Source organism: Podarcis muralis, chromosome 3 (genome assembly GCF_964188315.1).
Source record: "Podarcis muralis chromosome 3, rPodMur119.hap1.1, whole genome shotgun sequence".
NCBI classification, from domain to species: domain Eukaryota; kingdom Metazoa; phylum Chordata; class Lepidosauria; order Squamata; family Lacertidae; genus Podarcis; species Podarcis muralis.
In genome coordinates this window covers 19,542,332-19,564,246 of record NC_135657.1, presented here as the reverse complement: position 1 = coordinate 19,564,246, position 21,915 = coordinate 19,542,332, and the positions used below count along the sequence as shown (strand labels likewise).

General features: G+C 46.2%; 1 protein-coding gene across 1 annotated transcript in view; it reads left to right on the top strand.

Annotated features, from left to right (window-relative positions):
- TTC7A (tetratricopeptide repeat domain 7A) overlaps positions 1 to 21,915 on the top strand; it is a 182,695-nt gene that overhangs the window by 137,348 nt on the left and 23,432 nt on the right. The window contains exon 19 of the mRNA XM_028724852.2: positions 1,221 to 1,423. Within this exon, the coding sequence (XP_028580685.2) occupies positions 1,221 to 1,423 (203 nt within the window). The remainder of the gene's footprint in view (positions 1 to 1,220; positions 1,424 to 21,915) is intronic.

Sequence of the window (21,915 nt, the reverse complement as noted above, 5' to 3'; positions counted from 1 at the left end):
TCTTTCTGCCCCCCTGGGTTCCTTCCCTCCTGCTTTCCTCTGACGCTGAGTCCCCAGACGCCTGCTCCCCCCTCCTCCGTGCCTTGGGACCAGGCTCCTCCTCCGGGCTCTCCGCATTTCCGCGCGCCTCCACATTTGAACTTGGCGCGCATTCGCTACCCCTGACCTTCCTCTTGACAGTTATACTACTCTCTGTACTACTCTCCGCCCCTTCCGGCAGGACGTCTTGCCCCGATCTCCTTCCCCTCTCTGCTTCCTGCTCTGCTCCGCCTGTCACACTGGGAACTCCACCCTCTTCACTCCGTTCCGGCTGGGAAGCCTGCCCCGATCTCCCACTCCCACTCGGGGTTTCCCTGCTGCTCCCCTGCTCCTGACGAGTCCCCCCTGTGGCTCCCCTTGGCCTGACCAGGGGCGCCCCCTTTTGGGAATCCTCCGATTCACTTGAGAGACTCATGGAAGCCCTCAAGTCATTGTCATCCTCCTCCTCCTCGTTCCTGGATTCTTCCCCCTCGCTCTCAGTCTCCTCCCTCATCTGTGCCTCTCTCCCTGAACCCCTGACACCTGGTCTTTGGCCTTATCCAGTGGCTGCTGCTTTTAGGCACTGCCTCTCTTTTCCCACCTTCTTCTATTACCCACTCCCTTCTTTTTCCTCACGTATCCGTTTGTTTAAGCTGTAAATCTGCAGGCGGGATGTTGTCGGTGCTAATTCTACATTTTAACAGTGCTTTGTTTTCTTTGAGGCACTAAAGAAATTACTGTTATTTCCCAGGTGACTGGGGAAGACCCATGCCTGCGAACAAAAGAAAAAGAAAAAGAGATTCCCTTTAATACTTACTTAATTTGGGGGGGGGGGCAGCTAAACTAAGGGCTGCACCAAACCACAACAAAGCTGCAAAAACACACACACAAAAACCCAGAAGCAGCAAATCCACCAGGTTTATGACATGCTTCTTAAATATCCAGTTTTCTTCTCATTTATGAACCAACCCAGGAGACTGATTGTGTGGCCGGTGAGCAAGCTATGGTTCATGAGTCCGTAAAATACACAAATGCCGGGAAGCACACATTTTCAAAATCGACACGTCATAAGCCGGGTCGTTTCTCATGAGGCTAATGTCTCGTCCTTAATTAGCATTGTCAATGTTTCAGCTCTCCAGGAGGATGCCAGGGGACACCCATTTAAATGCACCACTTTGCCTTGTTTCGTTTTTGTTTTGTAGCCGAACTCTTCATGGAGCAGCAGCACCTCAAAGAAGCAGGCTTCTGCATCCAGGAGGCAGCCAGTCTCTTCCCCACATCTCACAGTGTGCTGTACATGCGGGGGAGGCTGGCGGAGATGAACAGCAGCTTGGAGGAGGCTAAGCAACTGTATGACGAGGCACTGACTGTGAACCCAAACGGAGTGGAGATCATGAACTGCCTGGTGAGCATGTATTGGCGGCTCCGATGCAGCTTTGTGTTCTTGTCATATAGTGAGGGTGTCCTACTGGCGTCGTCAGGGTGGAGGAATGGGATCTGGGGAGACACAGTACAATAGTTATAGTAAGGGAATGCAGGGTCCTTGAACTGTGATTCGATGTTTATTTGGAATTCTCAGCATCCTTATCACAGCTGCAACAGATCCTCTGTGCAAATGGAGTGTGTTGTGAAGAGTGAGATCCAGGTGAGATGGTTATCAACAGCAAACACCCTTGCTGTATATGTTACTGAACGCTCCTGGCCCTAAATGTTTGACACTGGGAACATCATCATCATCATACAGTGGTACCTCGCAAGACGAATGCCTTGCAAGATGGAAAACTCGCTAGACGAAAGGGTTTTTTGTTTTTTGAGCTGCTTCGCAAGACGATTTTCCCTATGGGCTTGCTTTGCAAGACGGAAACGTCTTGCAAGTTTGTTTCCTTTTTCTTAACACCGTTAATACAGTTGCGACTTGACTTTGAGGAGCAACTCATAGAAAGCGGTGTGGTAGCCTTTTTTGAGGTTTTTTTTAAGACTTTGGTGATTTTTGAAGCTTTTCCAAAACTTTCCCGACACCGTGCTTCGCAAGATGAAAAAAATCGCAAGACGACAAAACTCGCGGAACGAATTAATTTTGTCTTGCGAGGCACCACTGTAAATTTATTTATACCCCGCCCACTCTGGGCGGCTTCCAACAAAATATTAAAATACAGTAGTCTGTCAAACATTAAAAACTTCCTTGAACAGGGCTGCCTTCAGATGTCTTATAAAAGTCAAACACAGTATTTTTTGCTCTATAAGACGCACCTGACCATAAGACGCACCATTCATTGTGGAGCCCCGGTAGCTCACCATGTTAGGTACTAGTCTATGAATCAGATGGTTACTGGTTCTACTCCCGGGAGATCCTGACACTGAGCTTCCGGATGGCAAGCTTTATAAATTTGTATTTTATAAAGCTATTCATATAGCTAGCTGTTCTTTCAGAAAGCCTTTTCCTTAGTTGCATAGGAATGTGTCTCCGTGAACAACTCCTGTCCTTCTGAAATAACTTTTAAATGATTCAGCCACATCAGTAGGGACCAGCTGAATCGGCCCCATCTATGTGTTTGGGTTGTTTAAACAAACCGCAGCCATGTGTGTTGTTGTTTGGTCATTTAGCCATGTCCGACTCTTCGTGACCCCATGGACCAGAGCACGCCAGGCACTCCTGTCTTCCACTACCTCCTGCAGTTTTGTCAAATTCACTGTGGTACCTTCGAGAACGCTATCCAACCATCTCGTCCTCTGTCGTCCCCTTCTCCTTGTGCCCTCCATCTTTCCCAACATCAGGGTCTTTTCCAGGCAGTCTTCTCTTCTCATGAGGTAGCCAGAGTATTGGAGCCCCAGCTTCAGGATCTGTCCTTCCAGTGAGCACTCAGGGCTGATTTCCTTCAGAATGGATAGGTTTGATCTTCTTGCAGTCCATGGGACTCTCAAGAGTCTCCTCCAGCACCATAATTCAAAAGCATCAATTCTTCGGCGATCAGCCTTCTTTATGGTCCAGCTCTCACTTCCATACATCACTACTAGCTGCCACATTCTGGATTAGTTGTAGTTTCCAGGTCACCTTCAAAGGTAGCCCCACATGGAGCGCATTGCCATAGTCCAAGCAGGACATAACTAGAGCATGCACCACTCTGGTGAGACAGTCTGCGGGCAGATAGGGTCTCAGCCTGCATACCAGATGGAGCTGGTAAACAGCTGCCCTGGACACAGAATTGACCTGCACCTCCATGGACAGCTGCGAGTCCAAAATGACTCCCAGGGGTGTGGCCTCAACTTTTTAAAGTCAGCCCTTGGGCTTTGGAAGAAATGGACTGTGCGCACCTAGGAAGGTTGCTGCCAACACTCAAACTCCCAGAGCAGCTGTAATGTCATATTCATGAAAAGAAAGTAATCGATTCAAGTTTTGAATAGATTCAAAACACAACTTATTCCACTATGCAAACTTTTTCTTAACAATATCAGGCCAAGGGTGTCTGGCCTGGAATTCTCTCCCTCTTCAATTTATCCCTGTATTTTATTTTATTTTACTTCTGTTTTTATATGATATAGTTCTTCTATCTATTACTTGTGTATGTCTAAAAAGGCAGTTATCTAGGCTTGGTGACTATTGTAAAGATTAACTACTCAAAGACCAAGGTTATGGTCTTTGGAAAGAAACGTCAGAAACTCTGATGGTCAAGTGATGAGCAAGCAGATGACCGGTGCCATGAATTTAAATAGAGGAAATCATTTTAAGGACGCATATTCTCAGAAATCTCATAAAGCTTTCGGTCTCTAGAACCTTTGGAGCCATATTCATGTTTTAATGTACAAATGATAGCTTTTAAAATTGATGCTGCATTGAAATTGTTTCAAAACAAGGTAGTGGCTCAGATTTTGCATGGAGCAGAACAATGAAACAGGGAAGATTCTCAGATTGAGAAACTGGATTTTTTAATATTTTTTGCAGAATTGTGGGTTGTTTCTTTGAGGTTAAGTTTTTAGCTTTGTATCCTGGTAGTTCATCAGCTATAATTCTTGCAGATGTAGTATTTCCTTCAGTCGTGGCTTGAGCCCATAATGCTATAACTATTTTTTTAAAATTGGAAACTGTATTGAAATTGATTATGATCATTACTACCACTACTACGTTAAGAAGGTAGAAATAATAACCCTGTTGGCACAGACCAAATGTCCACCTAACCTAGAATCCTGTTTCCAACTAAATGCAGCCAGAAGCCCTATTGCAGGGCACAAAGGCAAGAATTCTTCCTTCCTGTTTGTCTCCTAGCAACCAATACTAAAGGGTGTACTTCCTTTGAACAAAGAGGTGCCATTGAATCATCCTGGCTAACTGCTGCTGGTAGACTTGGCCTCCATGAATTTCCCTGATCCCCTGCTAAAATCCAGTGTAAGCTTCTTGGCCGCCACCACATTCTGTGGCAGCAAATTCCATGATGTCTTGGGTGGAGAAGAACTTGCGGTTGTTTGTCCTAAATGTACTGCAAATCAGTTTCATGGGGTGACCTTGAGTTCTAGCATTAGCAAATAGAATCCTCTGTCTCCTATTCTTCCACTCCAGCGCATAATTTTATTGTTTTGGATCCATTGTTTCTACCAAGGAGTTGTTGTTGTTGTTGTTGTTTTTCTTGCTTGTTAAACAAGTTGTCCTCCCTGCCCTTCTTGGAGAGAAATAGAAATAATGATCTCTACACAGTCACCGGATCTCTCTTGTCAGATTTGGAACGTTAGGTGCCACCTGACCAATCCAATCTGCTTCCAAAGCAAACTCCCCGAGCGAGCTGGGCTCTTTGTCCCTGGTGCATCAAGCACTAATTAGTTGCAGAACTCATCCGTCTCCCCTTAGGCTGTCAGACCTTTCTTCAGAAAAATCTAGCTTGGAAACAGTGTGGCTGGTTTTTAGGAGAGGGCAGAAAATCTGGCGATAAACAAGCCCGTCGGCTTAATTATTCCTCTGGGCAATAGCAGAGAAGTCATAAGCACATTTGGGATTCTTTCCAGTTGCGTTTAATGATAAACAAGTGGGGTCACATGAAGATAACCCACAGCGTGTTCGCACTTTGGAGGGAGGGAATTGATACCCACCACCACCATAATTTGGGATCCTTTGAACCGAAAGCTAAGTAAAGGTAAAGGGACCCCTGACCATTAGGTCCAGTCGTTACCGACTCTGGGGTTGCGGCGCTCATCTCGTTTTAATGGCCGAGGGAGCCGGCGTACAGCTTCCGGGTCATGTGGCCAGCATGACTATGCCGCTTCTGGCGAACTAGAGCAGCCCACCGGAGCGGTACCTATTTATCTACTTGCACTTTGACGTGCTTTCGAACTGCCAGGTTGGCAGGAGCAGGGACCAAGCAACGGGAGCTCACCCCGTCATGGGGATCCATGGGGATCCGTGCTTTTCCCTGTTTAGCCACCCATGGGTGTAAGAACATAAGATCCCTGCTGCATTAGGCTGAAGGCCTATCCGGTCCAGCATCGTGTTCTCATAGTGGACAACCAGATGTCTGTGGGAAGCCCGCAAACGGTTCCTGAAAGCACCAGCTACCTCCCCCCTTGTCGTTCCAAGCAAAACAGTATCCAGAGGCATACTGTCTCTAGCAGTGGAAAGCGAACATAGCCATTGCAGCAACTCACCTAATTTGAAAATAAGATTGTCAGGATCCAAAAACCAGCTCCCCGTTTGTGTCTTTCTTCTTTTCCCACTGGTAATGGGTGGGAACATCACATTGGCCGTTGAATGAACCTGGCCTGCCTCATGGGCAATGAAGCACACTTCCAGCTTGCCTGCTCTGTGGACACAACCTATTATTATTCAATCATGAATTAACTTATTAATGATCAAGTCCCTGAAAACACGGTGCTACAGGGAACATACAGTGCTGGAAACCACACCCTGTGTTCCAAAGAAGGGCTAGTTTTCTTGCTTTCGTGGATTTTGACATGTTGTTCAAGGAATTCATGGAAAGGAACATTTTCTCTTTCACCTTCTTGCAGCCACCTTCACTACCACCCACCCACCAAAACTTCTCTGGAAGCTCAGGAGGACCTCCTGAAGAAGATGGGTTTGAGCACGGGGGGTTAGGAAATGCAGGAAGCTGTTTTGTGCTGAGTCGCAGCTTCGGCCCATCTAACACAGCATTGTTTGTTGTTACTGGCAGCTGCTCTTCAGAGTCGAAGGGTTGTTTGTTGTCATCATGAGCCCTGAATCTAGCTATGATCTGGACAGAGTCCAGGGGTGCAGGGGTGCCAGATAGACAGGCCATTGCACCTGAAGTTGATAGACTGGAATCTCCAGAGGAATCTCCCAGGCCACCAAGACTTAATAGGATCAGAACCCAAACCTTCATTTGCACAGTTTCTTGAGCCTGAAGAGCCAGATGCCTCCCTCTGCCCATCCCAAGACTAAGACTCCCAAGACTGGAAGGAGACTGGAACAAAGGAGGAGTGCCTGTCTTCAGGCAAGAGGATTGTCCTTTTGAGGAGTTCTCTACAGCAGGGTGGAACCTGGGGGAGGTAGTCCAGAGACAGAGCTTTAAAAGGCCTCAGTCTACTCCCAGTCCTTTTTGTTGCTCACTCCGAGCTCCTTTGGTCCAGCAGCCTTGATTCCAACCAAGCCACCTTCTCCATAAGATCTAGCACCAGGCCTGAAGGCAAGAGTAGTTTGCCCAACTGTCCTTTGTTTTGTCATTTGTTCTGTTGAAAGTTGATGATAAAAAAAAAACTGAACAAAACATGGAAACTGGAGAGATTTGCGTCCTGAACAAAATAACTGCGAACTTTGTCAACACCATGAATTGCAAATGTGCAATGCTCAACAATAGGAGAAAGTCTTCATCCTCCAGGAAAATAGCTACAGGAAGACATCTATGTCGTCAGCCAAGGCCAACTGAGTTGTAGTTCAAATGCTTAACAAGAGGTCTAAATTGACTAATTGGATAATCAGTGTGATCAAACAATTGAAGCCTTGACTGCATTCCAAACAGTGGCCATGGCTTTTCTCAAGACACACGTAGGCAGCCATTATCCATTTGTCTCAGCTGCTGCTTGCTAATTCCCAAAATGGAGTAGACATCGTAAAATCTCTTTTGGTCCTGGGTTGGTGTAACAATGTCAGAGAGGAGTCAGGCTAGTCAGAGTCGGTGCTGAGAGTGTGAACTGTGGGCTGGGAAATCCTCACTCATTTTTCCCGTGAGATCTCGCTCTGTAGCCCTTGGCGAGACTCCTAGATCCCACCCTCCTAAAATACTAACGTCTAGCCTTCTCTATAGGGATGTTGTAAGGATCGTGAGTGGCATAAGTCCCAACTTCCCAGGGCCCTGTGTGCCCGAGCACCCACAAAATTCCCCATGAAGGGTCCAGGCACCCACAAATTTCGGTGCTAGAGCCATGGTCACCACATGGCACTCATGGCCCCAGGCACCCACAGCCAAGTTGGCACACTGGGTGAGTGAAGTGCTTTGACCACAAAAACACTATTATTAAAGACATTATGCCTAGCAGTAATGAAAACTGAGGGTCCCCCAGAAATTCTTCCCTGCTTGGTTAATTCCTTTCCATGACAATTACCCTTTCCCCATAAAACTATACTTGCTCATCCTTTCATACTCTTTGCTGACTCAAGCATGCAGGGTAGAACAGTATGTTACCCAAATGCCTACCAAACATGTCACCCATCCTTGTCAAGCTCTTTCCCATTACACATAGAATAACGAAAACCAAATTATGATGTCATCACATTGCACTTTGTGATGTCATCGTCATACGGGGTAGGACTAAACCATTCCGCACTTTGTATGGAAAGACTCGATGGTCATTTTTCAAAACTCTCCCATGTGAAGCCTGGCCCATGGTTCCTCTGACCAGTGGCGTAGCGTGGGGGGTGCAGGGGGGGCCGGCCGCACCGGGCGCAACATCTAGGGTTAGGGCAAATCCACAGGTTAGGGGGCGCAAATCCACGGGTTAGGGGGCGCAAATTACTTGCCTTGCCCCGGGTGCTGACAACCCACGCTACGCCACTGCCTCTGACACAGAGGTAAAAGCTACCTTGTGAGGGGAATCAGCTGTTCAGAAATACCGACATCAAGCTCCACCTGCCTGTGGAAAGTTCATAATGAATAACTAAGACTGAGACGATCCCCTTTAAAAGTCTTCCAGGACAGGAGGAAACTGCACTACAGTGGAGCCAGGAAGCAGTGCTTCAGTTTAATTCTGCACCTGGTTTCATCCCATGTCCCTGTGCACGGATTTTTGTTTTCAGAGACGTCCAACAATCAAAGCAATGATACCTTAGTTTTTAAAAAACCCCTAACATCTGTTTCCTTGAAGGCTTGCTTCGCGCTGGCCTGGAGAATGACACAGAAAGGCATGGCACAGAATATCATGCCGACGCTAATTAAATGCTCATTTACCTTGAAGCAGAAGAGTGCAAGTCTCCATGCTGTACTCTTTTCATGCACCACTAAGACAAAAGGTCATAGGAGCAATCCGCAGTCTAGAGGGAGCCTGTGTCTATTGAGAGTTGCATTCTTTTCCAGCGCTATGGATAATCACTTCAGGGCAAATTTCAATTTGTTCCTTTAAAACCATAGCTTTCCCTCAAATGCTGTGAACTCCTTTGTATGTTACAAAAGGCAGGAGGGAAGCAGATGTGCTTATGACTTGCTGCCGGGGATCTCGCCCAGACAGGGAACTCTTCTCAAAAGTGCCCTGAGAGTTAATGTTGCGGACAGGACAGACCCAAATTTGAACCTGTCTTCGTCCCCAAAGCTTGCTGAATAATATCGGGCTAGTTCTTTCTTGGACTAGCCTACCTCTCAGGGTTGTTGCTGGGATCACATGGGAAAGGAAGCGAGGGCAGAAATGGATGCATGCCATGGGGAGATTCTTGGAGGAGAGGTAGAATAAAAAAAAGTCATGCAGAGCAATCATCCTCTCAGTGTGACCAAGATGGAAGGCCTACAGATGTCCTCTAGTCAGCTGTACTTTGCCCCAAGGCTTCCATAGTTTCCAGCCAATTTTGTACGCATGTTGGAAGAATGGATCATAAGGTTCCATTCTGCTGCCACCCCTGGAATCACCATGCATTGCCATCTAGCGATGCTGGCAGGGCATAAGAGAACATAAGAGCTATCCTGCTGGATTAGACCCATCTAGTCCAACATCCTCTTCCTGCCATGGCCTTCCCAGATGCCTCTGGGAAGCCCCAAAACAGGACCTGAGTGCAACAGCACTCTCCCCCACATGTGATTCCCAGCAACTGGAATTCAGGGCATAGCTGTCAACTTTTCCCTTTTCTTGCGAGGAATCCTATTCGGAATAAGGGAATTTCCCTTTTTTTAAAAAAGGGAAACGTTGACAGCTATGATTCGGGGGCATTCAGCCTCTGACAGTAGAGGTAGAACATAGACAGCCATTGTGGCTAGTAGCTATCAGTAACCTAATCCTCCATGAATTTGTCTAATCCTCTACCTAAAACCATTCAAATTGGTGGCCGCGACTGCCTCTTGCAGGAGCGAATTCCAGTTTAATTCTGCCCTGTGTGAAGAAGTGCTTTGTTTTGCCTGTCCAGAATCTAGTTGCGAATTAAATATATGAATCCCTGTGGACCCATGTATGTGGGTGAACAAAAAAAAAGAGGAATGCCTGGGTGCCTAGATTCAACATGGAGGGTGTGCACACAGAGAGCCCCAATAGCAGAGGTTAAACTCACAAAAATAAGCACCACAGTAAATCCCCAGGAATATAGGTTATTGGACCTTTTTATCCCGTTCAGCTGCACACAGCAGCTGACCTCTTTCTACCACTCTTGCAATTAGCAGCCCACACACACACATTGTTAAAGTAAGTTTGAAATGCTTTACTTACAGATTCAAGGTCTCAGTTATGCATTGTTCCATGCAGCAGCAAGGATAACGCCAGCAAAATAGCCTTGAGTAGAAAGTATAGTAAAGTAGCTTCAGACATGCAGTTTATGCTTGGAAGCAAGCATAGATATGTCCTTCTCATTGCATACATGATGCAGAGAGGAAGAGAGTAGAAAGGCTTCACTTTCTCTCCAGAGGATGGGGGGGGGGGAGGGTGAGTTAGCTGAGTCTTCTCTAGCAATACAGCTCTGTGGCCCTTAACTCCTTCATGCACTAACTAGCAGTTGTGCATAGTTATGTTGGACTGCAGTCTCTCTCACAAATCTCCCAACATTCAGCTTCCTCTATGCTGATGAAGCTTTCTGTGGATTTATTGAGGGTTTGTCCAACAGGATGTATCTCAACCCACTCACAGACCTCTGTTTTAGCTGATGCAATAGTGCTTACCTTTTCCTAACACCCCTTAACCAGCATCCTAAGGCCCATGCAACCCAGCTGTTGGATTGCAACCGTATTATTATTATTATTATTATTATTATTATTATTATTATTATTATTATTATTTCAGGTTAGGAGGCAAGCTATTTTACTGAGGAGAGCAAGATTGGCAGCCAGCTTGAAAGCCTTGTTGCTGAGTAATATGGAGGATTAAATTGCTAAAGAAATAAGCGTCTTTTAATAAGATTTGTTATGGTTACTTCTTTTATACCTTGTAATTCTCAGAAATACGAATGCACTCGAGGAGTAATTACATCTACTCTGAAATGCCCAAGTCATGGGGAACCTGAAACTGCCCTTCCTGCTCTCCTTAAATGTGGCTGCACATCCCACATGTAGAGTTCCTGGTGTTCCAGTTCTGTTTTGATGACGCACCAGCAAGAAAAAAGTGGAAGCGCCAATTACTTGAACAACCTGCCTGCAACCTGGTGCCTGCCAGCTGTTTTGGACTTCAACTTCTGTATATATATGACTTCAACCCAGGCAGCTGTTGTGCAAAACAGCTGAAGAGCACCAGGTTGGGGTATTCTGCACACAAACATCCACAATTCTGGTGCGAGTTGTTGTTGTTGTTTAGTCGTTTAGTCGTGTCCGACTCTTCGTGACCCCATGGACCAGAGCACGCCAGGCACTCTTGTCTTCCACAGCCTCCCACAGTTTGGTCAAACTCATGCTGGTAGCTTCGAGAACACTGTGCAACCATCTCGTCCTCTGTCGTCCCCTTCTCCTTGTGTCCTCCATCTTTCCCAACATCAGGGTCTTTTCCAGGGAGTTTTCTCTTCTCATGAGGTGGCCAAAGTATTGGAGCCTCAGCTTCAGGATATGTCCTTCCAGTGAGCACTCAGGGCTGATTTCCCTCAGAATGGATAGGTTTGTTCTTCTTGCAGTCCATGGGACTCTCAAGAGTCTCCTCCAGCACCAGAATTCAAAAGCATCAATTCTTCGGCAATCAGCCTTCTTTATGGTCCAGCTCTCACTTCCATACATCACTACTGGGAAAACCATGGCTTTAACTATACGGACCTTTGCTGGCAAGGTGATGTCTCTGCTTTTTAAGATGCTGTCTAGGTTTGTCATTGCTTTTCTCCCAAGAAGCAGGCATCTTTTAATTTTGTGACTGCTGTCACCATCTGCAGTGATCATGGAGCCCAGGAAGGTAAAATCTCTCACTACCTCCATTTCTTCCCCTTCTATTTGCCAGGAGGTGATGGGACCAGTTGCCATGATCTTCGGTTTTTTGATGTTGAACTTCAGACCATATTTTGCGCTCTCCTCTTTCACCCTCATTAAAAGGTTCTTTAATTCCTCCTCACTTTCTGCCATCAAGGTTGTGTCATCTGCATATCTGAGGTTGTTGATATTTCTTCCAGCAATCTTAATTCCGGCTTGGGATTCATCCAGCCCAGCCTTTCGCATGGTGCAAGTTACAATGTGTGAAAAGAGACAGGGGTGGCGAACCCACAGCCTTCCAGATGTTGTTGTCCTCTGACATTTGGCCATGTAGACCGGGGCTGATGAGAGTTGGAGTCCAATGGAATCTAAAGAGCCAAAGGTTTCTCACCTCTGGGTTAAAAATTATAATCAGCACGTATTTTGCAATAAAGTTCGCCTTTAAAGATTATTAATGTTTTGATCGGCGATAGTACACAGATGGATCTTTTCTGTCAAAACGAATCCCTTGCAAAATGCTGTTATTTAATAATACCCTTGAGCAATTTTTTCCACAGCTATTATGTTCTTAAGTTGGAATTAAATTTATTTATTGGGGGTTTTGAAAACCACAGCCTACTCCTAACGTTTTGTTTTCGCCCTTGTCTCATGATGAATCACTCGGATTCCCCATCTGATCATATCTGTGGGTTTTTCTGAAAGAGATTCAGAAAAAATTGTTTTCTGGGAGAGTTTCAGACAACAACATTTCTTTTCCAGGTGCTTTGGAACAGTTCTGCAGTTATTCTGCAAACAGCAGGACAGGTTCAACATTTGCATAAACCTTGCCTGGTGTCACTAGTCTCAAACCTTAGCAGCCATTTCTGGCTCATTGATTTACAGTGTTGGAGAAAGGGCATATCTAAGCTGTCCAGCTCAGTCCATGAGACTAGAAAACTTCATGTAATCAATGAAAATATAGGAGGACACATTCCTTTATGCTGCAGAATCCCTCACCAGAACCATTCTGCAGCATGAACATGTTTCTCTAAGCTATTTTAGTAAACTGGTTCCAATTCAGGAAAGCATATATTTTCAGGGAATCATTCTGCCTTATTTGACCTTCAAGCAGGGGAAATCAGTATGATGCCGACCCAATGCTGTTGGGTACCATCTCCCATCAGACCCAGCCAGCCTGGCTGATAGTTAGGGGTGATGGGAGTTGTGGTCTAACAACACCTGGAAGGTCTGATACCTACCTTAGAGAGATGGTTACCTGAGCATTGCCAACAGTGCTGGCATTGTATAGAAGAAGACCTGTGAGAGAGATGTTAGACATAATTATTCCTCATGCCAGTACCATGAGATGGGGCATTAGCTGTGTCAAAGATCATTATAATGTGTCTCTGTTGGGGAAATATTGGGGGTTCAAGCTAAATACCCAATATTTCCCCAACACCTCCCTCCATTACATGCATTTTCAGAGCAGTAAAGGGAAGCAGCCATGTGAAATGTGCACTCATGCCACTAACCTAACACAAAAATGTGCAGTCAGCAATATAAGAGTTCAGATGACTCTACGAGAGAAGAGAGAGCAACTCCTTGGTGATGTATAGAGAGGCTCTGTATGCTTGGACCCCAGCAGTTGCCTGATGATTCTGGGTGTTGCCGACGGTGCTGAATCATTTATTTCAAAGGTTTTGATGGGATTCAGAAACAGAATTGTAGAGCTGGGACCCCGAGGGTCACCCAATCCAACCCTCTGCAATGCAGGAATCACAACTAAAACAATACATTCCAAAGCCAGGTCTCCAGATCCACTAAGCTGCCTGTCATGTATGGTGGCCCATCAGGGACTTGGCAAACCTCATTTTGCCACCTGCCTTCAACTGCAGCTGCCTGCCTAAAACCCACCCGAACATATGATGTGGCAAGTGGGCTGCATTCAGCCTGGTGGAGCAAAAATTGCACCACTTCGCTCTGAGACTCCAAAGTGTGTGTGCGTGTGTGCATGCATGCGTGTTTGTGTGTGTGTGTGTGTGTGTGTGTGTGTGTGTGAGAGAGAGAGAGAGAGAGAGAGAGAGAGAGAGAGAGAGAGAGAGAGAGGTATGAGTTAACAAATCATTATTATTGGTTAACCTATGAAGCAGAAGGAAGTAAAGTGGGTCTGGTCTGTTACCGAAAAGAGATCCTTATGAAATTCTTCTCCTTTTGTCAGGAATATTTTCCCCAAAAGTAATTGGCACGAGCCCAGCTGCAGTGTCCTCTCTCTCTTCCAGACATCCATCATACTGATCTGCAGTGCTGTGGAAGCATAAACAGATGTGAATTTTCAGGTGCTTGCAGGAGTGCTGTGTTACCCTAGGTAATAGGGCACAAGAAGCCAGGGGGTGGGGAGAGGAATAGCTGTTTGTCCCTCCACCCCAGTGCCTTGGAAAGAGCAAGGTTTCGGATTGTCTTCACTTGATGTTGGCTTCGAACTTTGCTACCTCTTAAAGTTAAATGAACAGAACCAATTTCCCCATCACCAGGAAAATTGCTTAATATTCTAGGAAACACGATGCCTGAAACTCAAACTGCATGAGTTGGTAGCAGATGAATGTCTTTAAATAAGAGTCGACCCCCAATCATATGTACAGTGTTTGGGTAGTGGTGAAATTTAAAATGGATAGAAGGGGCTGAACCCATCCCTGCCTTTCTGTCCCCACCACACACACAATCACTCAAATGCACACATTCTTTTCTCCCAGCTGGGCTCCCTTATGATAATCTGCCAATTCTGCCTGGTGGAAAAATGTCTAAGGGAGAGGAGCTGAAATTCCACCCCCCACCTGCACAGAGTAGGGTCATGTAGTAAGGGCTCCACTCGATTTCTAAGAAAGGGAATTAGGATGCCTGCAACTTCAGAAGAACGAGTTGGGGTCACAGGTGGAGGGGGCTAGAATTATGAAAGTACTTAAGATCCCACTGTAACAACTCCCAGCATTTCCATCCCTGCAAAGCTCAAAGAGCAGCTTGCAGAAATCAGTCCTAAAACAGTCCCTGCCCTCAGTCCTATAATCTAGAAGGCGTGTCACACAAGGAAAAAGAGATGGGGAGGGAGGAGGAAAAAAGCATGCTCAGCCACCAGGTCTTAAGGCTAATGAATTATTATAGCAAACGACTAGCATGGAGACAGTTCAGGAAGCCTGATGAAATGGCTGCTGTGAGGTGACATCTGAGCGAGGGCGAAAAGCAGCCAGCCTCTCAGCAGAGGTGATGGACTAGTCCTTTTTTCCTTCTCTCCCTTTGCTCTGTGGCCTGATGGAATTAGGCATGATTTCTGATGTGGTCATCTGCACAGTCTCAGAAACATAGGAGCAGCATATGGTTGCCAAGAACCTCTTTATTTCTCTTCAAACAAATACATGGCACTGCAGAGAAGTTGGTTGTGCATCAACAGAAGGGCAGATTGGTAGCAGGCCCTGTTTTTAAGGGCTGCTTCACACACAGAGACAGAGACACAGGCCTCTTGCACTGTTTGTTTCCTCACCCCCATATAACACGCAAAGCGATGGGCCTCTCACATTATCAAGCCGTCGCATGGTATTTGCAATTTTCAATCTGCCTGAGAGAAGCGTTAGTGGTCCATTGAATGGACCACTTCCCTCATCCCCCCTGGGACATCTTAAGGCAGGAGTCAGCAACCTTTTTCAGCCGTGGGCCGGTCCACCGTCCCTCAGACCTTGTGGGGGGCCGGACTATATTTGGGGGGGAAATGAATGAATTCCTATGCCCCACAAATAACCCAGAGATGCATTTTAAATTAAAGCACACATTCTACTCATGTAAAAACACGCTGATTCCCGGACCGTCCACGGGCCAGACTGAGAAGGCGATTGGGCTGCATCCGGCCCCCGGGCCTTAAGTTGCCTATCCCTGTCTTAAGACCTGTGTGCTCCGAGGAAAGGCAGATAGTAAGAAGTCCAGGCCAGGGAGCTCATGCTATCAGCTCCCGAAGGGACCATCAGTTTGGCCTGAAAGTATTCTGCTCTATATTATGTAATGTTTGTTTTAGTACTGAAAAAAATTAGAAACCTCCTTGGCTGCCTTAGTAGAAAGGTGACATCTTAATGCAGGAAATAAATATAACATCACAACCATGGCTGTGTGTAATAAACTGGATTCAGAGCCAGCCCAAGACATTTTGCCGCCTGAGGCAAGGGACATATTGCCACACACACCCCTATAAGTCCAGTGGGCTGGCAACATAATCTTACTTCAACACCTTTGAGAAGTCAGCGTTCTTCACAGACCCTGAGCGCAGCAGGCTTAATTTGGGGGCATAGGGTAGGCCACATAGCAGCCAAAGCTCTGTTCACCAGCAACTGAATCTGCTTCTGCACAGCCTGAGGCAGCTGCCTCACTCTGCCTAACGATAGGGCCTACCTTGATTGGATTCCTTTGGAAATCCAGTGAATGGTGATCTTGTACCAGCAGCTGATTACAGTGGTACCTCGGGTTACATATGCTTCAGGTTACATACGCTTCAGGTTACAGACTCCGCTAACCCAGAATAGTGCTTCAGGTTAAGAACTTTGCTTCAGGGTGAGAACAGAAATTGTGCTTTGGTGGGCACGGCAGCAGCAGGAGGCCCCATTAGCTAAAGTGGTGCTTCAGGTTAAGAACAGTTTTAGGTTAAGTACGGACCTCCGGAATGAATTAAGTACTTAACCCGAGGTACCACTGTATCTTGTAACCCCACAGTTTGATGATTCAACCTGTTCCCATATTGCCAAATAGTTCTGAATCATTACCTTTCCACATGATTTAAACCACCAGCTAATTTCAGAATATCATTAACTATGCCAGATATGCCAGCAATATTCAACATGACATTCCCTCAGAATTATGTTGCCTGTTCCAGGAGATTTCACTGAATTGTATTCTGGCCAGAATTTTGGCCAGGGATATAAAATGTCAGCTGGTGTTATTGGCCAGCCTGTGGTGAACCACAATGCAGCCTGTTGTTCTTTTTGTGACAAAACCACAAAAGGAGGAGAGTAGGAGCTATTTCACTTACGAATCACAACACAGATGGGGACATGAAGTTCAAAAGAGGCCATTCAACCTAGCTAGCAGCCTAGTGTTCTTCAGACTTAGGTCTCCAGGTACAGTTGGACCACAGTTCCCATCATCCCCAGTCAGCTTAGCCAATGGCCAAGGGTAATGGGAGTTGTAGTCCAACAGCATATGGGGACCCAAGAATGTGGAACACTCCTATAGGCAGGCAACACAGGACAATGAATTTCTCTGATAGTGGGAAATATGCATTTCCTGTGTATACATTATGTTACAAGAAGACCCAATTATCAACTTACTCTTAAGAAAAGAATACAAGATAAATGAAATGAAATATTTGGGAGAACCAAGTGAGAGATAGATGGGGGTGGGGACTAAAGCTGAGCGGAAACTTCTTGCCTTGGTTTGCAGTTTGTGTTGTGGGTTGTAAAAAAAAATTGTCAGTTCCGATTCAGTTTTCAGTTCTTCCCTAAAAACTATTTTTCCTCTCCTTTGCCCTCACGGTTCCTAAATCTGATTGGGTCTGGTGACAGTCTCCCTCAGGAGGTTATGGACTCTCCTTCCTTGGAGGTTCTTAAGCAGAGGTTGGCTGGCCATCTGTCACAGATGCTTTGCTGAGATTTCTGCATTGCAGGGGGTCAGACTAGATGACCCTTGGGTCCCTTTGAACTCTTAAGATTCTATGACTTTGTTTATCCGTTGGTGTGTCACAATATCCAATGCAGCACCATGACACCACCAGCAAAGCGCTACTGCTCTTTGGGTTCATTATAAGCACATATGTAATGGATTGACACAGTGGGGCTATTACAGCTGTCACGGCAAAAGGTACCAGTGCATTTCGTATAAGAACTGTATTGTCTTGCCATCTCGTGCGCATTCTGGGAAGGTGAAAGACCACTGCTGCTCTGCTCCTTGAGAGGAGCTTCCAAGAAACACATTTGTTCCTCTGCCGCTCAAACCAATGACATCTTGCCATCTGAATCCATGTGCTCCATCAATGCGAAGCCCCTGCTGTTAGGTGATGCCAACCTTATTATAGCCCGGCCATCTGTGAGGGAATCTACTGTCTGTGGAATAGATGGATCCCATGGAAGTTGGCCAACTCGGCCTTAAAGTATAAATCATAAAGCATGGGTAGGCAAACTAAGGCCCGGGGGCTGGATCTGGCCCAATTGCCTTCTAAACCTGGCCCGCAGACAGTCCAGGAATCAGCGTGTTTTTACATTAGTAGAATGTGTCCTTTTATTTAAAATGCATCTCTGGGTTATTTGTGGGGCCTGCCTGGTGTTTTTACATGAGGAGAATGTGTGCTTTTATTTAAAATGCATCTCTGTGTTATTTGTGGGGCACAGGAATTCATTCATTATTTTATTCTTCAAAATATAGTCCGCCCCCCCCCCCCAAGGTCTGAGGGACAGTGGACCGGCCCCTTACTGAAAAAGTTTGCTGACCCCTGTCATAAAGGAACCACAGTGGGGTGTATTCCTGCCCCCCAGCTCCCCTGGAAATGAATCAGTGTTTGACTGCGCATAACAGCAGGAAAGTCGTCAGGAAGGGAATTATTTAGCCCATGAATTAATGTGCGCGCACACACACACACACACACAGAGAGAGAGAGAGAGAGAGAGAGAGAGAGGAAGGAAACACCTGAGATGTGTTCACAACATGCCCCAGCTTCTGCAGATGCTCCCAGCGCACATCAGTGCTTGAATCCCCATGTCATTACAGCTAAGGCCTGTGCATCTTTTATTCCTTAGAGGTATGGTCCGCCTTGTGACTTGGAGCCACTGACCTCATTTATGCAGAGGAACTAGGCGGTATAACAATAGCTCCACAGAAGCGACAGCTCGTTTCTGCAGGAGCCTGTTCAGTGGCTGGGGGGGTGGGGTGGGGGGAGAGAGAGCACGTGTCAGGAAAGGTGCTTCGCTGTTTACCTTTCTTCTGAGAAAAATAAGCTTCCTCCCGCTGCCAGGGATGCAGCCGGGGTTCATTCATAAAGAATGTACTAGAGTGAAAAATTCTATATGTATGACGTACCTTCTGAAAGGAACTCTGGGCATTCGAAATAACAGCTTCTGTGGGTGGTGTAGATGACTGTAGCTGTACACAAAGGATTTTTTTTTTTAATTGTCCTTTAAATAAGTGTGCAGATCTCTGAATAGGAGATAAATTGTGAAGCGCTTGATATACGCGTAGAAGGCTTTTAATGATGATGATGATGATGATGATGATAATAATAATAATAATAATAATAATAATAATAATAATAATAATATTGACTTCTCCTACTCCACTAAATTCTCAAGCTAGCTGTGTATTGTTTGTTTCCCTGAGGACCTCTGGGGTTGAAGAAGCAATACGTTAATTTTAGGAAGTAAGTTAATTCATTAATATTGAAGGTATTAGAAAATTCGCCGCAGACCTCATGAATAGAGCACAGCAGAGGTTATATTTTCTGGGAATCCTCCAGAAAAATAATCTCTCAAAGGACCTGTTGATGGCATTTTGCCATTGTACTGTTGAGAGTGTGTTAACTTATGGTCTGTGTGTGTGGTTTGGGAGCTGCACGGTCAGGGGAAAACATGCACTCTGAGACCGTGGGTCTATATCACACGCCCTGCTGAATATTTTGGAGAGGCTCTTCATGAAACAGTTGCAGCAGAGAGCATTCCTGCTTTTAGTTTTGAGAGGAAGCTTTGGTCTTCATTGCCTCCCTAGAATCAAAGTTGATGGAAGTCCTTGGTGGCAACTGTCACAAGCAATTGGAAGGTGTCTGTATCTTAGGATGCCATGGGGCAGATTGCTGTGATTTGTTTTTTGAGTCCCGTGCTTCCTTTCCTTTTAATCCTGCTTTTCCAAATCTGTTTACGAAAACAGAACGCTAGCCTCAGAGAACCATGTCTATGAGCTGCAAGGCGTACTTAAATTAAACCCGCTGGAAAACGTTCGCCCTTTTCAGGCCTGGCTGATAAGATAAAATACTGGTCCCTTGAGGAAACTCACACATATTGCCCATACCACTAGACCAGTAGGCTCCACCCCTCTGTGCCCCTCGGGGAAATGGCTTCAGGGGGAAAGAGCCGCAACACAGCTGTCAAGCTCATGTCCCCAAGCACTATGACAGTGGCGCTTACTTGCAAATAATAATCAAAATTATTCAGGCTAGTTAGACGATCTGTGGCCTTTTAAGCTGTGTGTGTGGCGGGGTATTGTTTTTGGTTGTTACTATGGTATGCGGGTGGCGCTGTGGGTAAAACCTCAGCGCCTAGGACTTGCCGATCGCATGGTCGGCGGTTCGAATCCCCGCGGCAGGGTGTGCTCCCGTCGTTCGGTCCCAGCGCCTGCCAACCTAGCAGTTCGAAAGCACCTCCGGGTGCAAGTAGATAAATAGGGACCGCTTACCAGCGGGAAGGTAAACGGCGTTTCCGTGTGCTGCGCTGGCTCGCCAGATGCAGCTTTGTCACGCTGGCCACGTGACCCGGAAGTGTCTGCGGACAGCGCTGGCTCCCGGCCTCTAGAGTGAGATGAGCGCACAATCCTAGAGTCTGGCAAGACAGGCCCGAATAGGCAGGGGTACCTTTACCTTTTACTATGGTATGCATTTTTGCGTTTTTATATTGTAAACTACCCTGTGATCTTCAAATGAATTTAGAAACAACAACAGAATAAGGATTTGAACCTAGAAACTGACCCTGAGCTGGCCTCCCTCTCCCTAACCTATTTTATATTGTTTTTCTGAGGATAAAGGGAGTTAGCCTGAGGTATATTGGAGGATATGTATTTGATGGATAATATTGAAAAAGCAGATAATATCTTAAAAAGCAGAGACATCACCTTGCCAACAAAGGTCCGTATAGTTAAAGCTATGGTTTTCCCAGTAGTGATGTATGGAAGTGAAAGCTGGACCAAAAGAAGGCTGATCGCCAAAGAATTTATGCTTTTGAATTACGGTGCTGGAGGAGACTCTTGAGAGTCCCATGGACTGCAAGAAGATTAAACCTATCCATTCTGAAGGCAATCAGCCCTGCGTGCTCACTGGAAGGACAGATCCTGAAGCTGAGGCTCCAATACTTTGGCCACCTCATGAGAAGAGAAGACCCTGGAAAAGACCCTGATGTTGGGAAAGATGGAGGGCACAAGGAGATGGGGACAACAGAGGACAAGATGGTTGGACAGTGTTCTCGAAGCTACAAATATGAGTTTGACCAAACTGCAGGAGGCAGTGGAAGACAGGAGTGCCTGGCGTGCTCTGGTCCATGGGGTCACGAAGAATCAGACACAACTAAACAACAACAACAATTGAAAAAGAAGTTGGATGCCACCCCCACTCTCTGTTGAGCCACAGTAATATGACAGGGGGTTCCATGAGCTCCCCCAGGGTCTGCTCTCCTTTGGAGAATTGAGACAGGGTGGAGACTGTCGTAGCTTTAAGAAATATGGTGTATTCACTTATGTACACGAGGGAGTGCAGATCTTACAGCAAGGTCCTTTCAAGAGGGATTTGTCCCCCACAGCAGTGCAGCCTTTTGTCATGTTATTGCCTCTATCCCAGGTGAGCCGCTGGCTTGGAAAGAAAGCTTAGCCTGTACTTTTCCATTGGCCTCCAATCTTCCCTTCAGTACCACCAAATAACCAAAATCCTACCATTTACTAATTTATTACAATTTAAACTCTAACCTCTCACGTCGTGCTTCAACGTACAGTGGTACCTTGGGTTACAAACACTTTGGGATACAGACTCCGCTAACCCGGAAGTAGTACCTCGGGTTAAGAACTTTACCTCAGAATGAGAACAGAGATGGTGCGCCGGTGGTGCAGCGGCAACGGGAGGCCCCATTAGCTAAAGTGGTACCTCAGGTTAAGAACGGTTTCAGGTTAAGGACAGACCTTCGGAACAAATTAAGTTCGTAACCAGAGGTAGCACTGTACTTCGCTTTTCCTCTGCGTCGCAATGGTTCCCCTGCACAGCAGCTCAGCAACTGAGAAGTAGCAACATTTCTTACCGCCACTCAAGAATGCAAAAGTCATCGGTTGCATTCCACAGTGCTTATTTTCTTCTTATGTCAACTGAAAGTGTGCTCATCTCAGTGGCAGTTCAAGGCCCGGCTGTGCTTCGCTAGAAGGCTAGCACCAACCCTCCTGCAAATGTTCAGCGGCGGAATTAAGCTGTAGCTGCCTTGTTCCCATTAAAGGCGCAACTGATTGAGATGTCCTGATGCATAGATCAATGCGGTGTGCTCGGTGCCATGTGCCTGACAGCTTCCCTGCCTCTGTGGTAGCGAAGGTAACTAAACGAATTAATCAAAGGCCTCATTAAATAGCAAAGGCT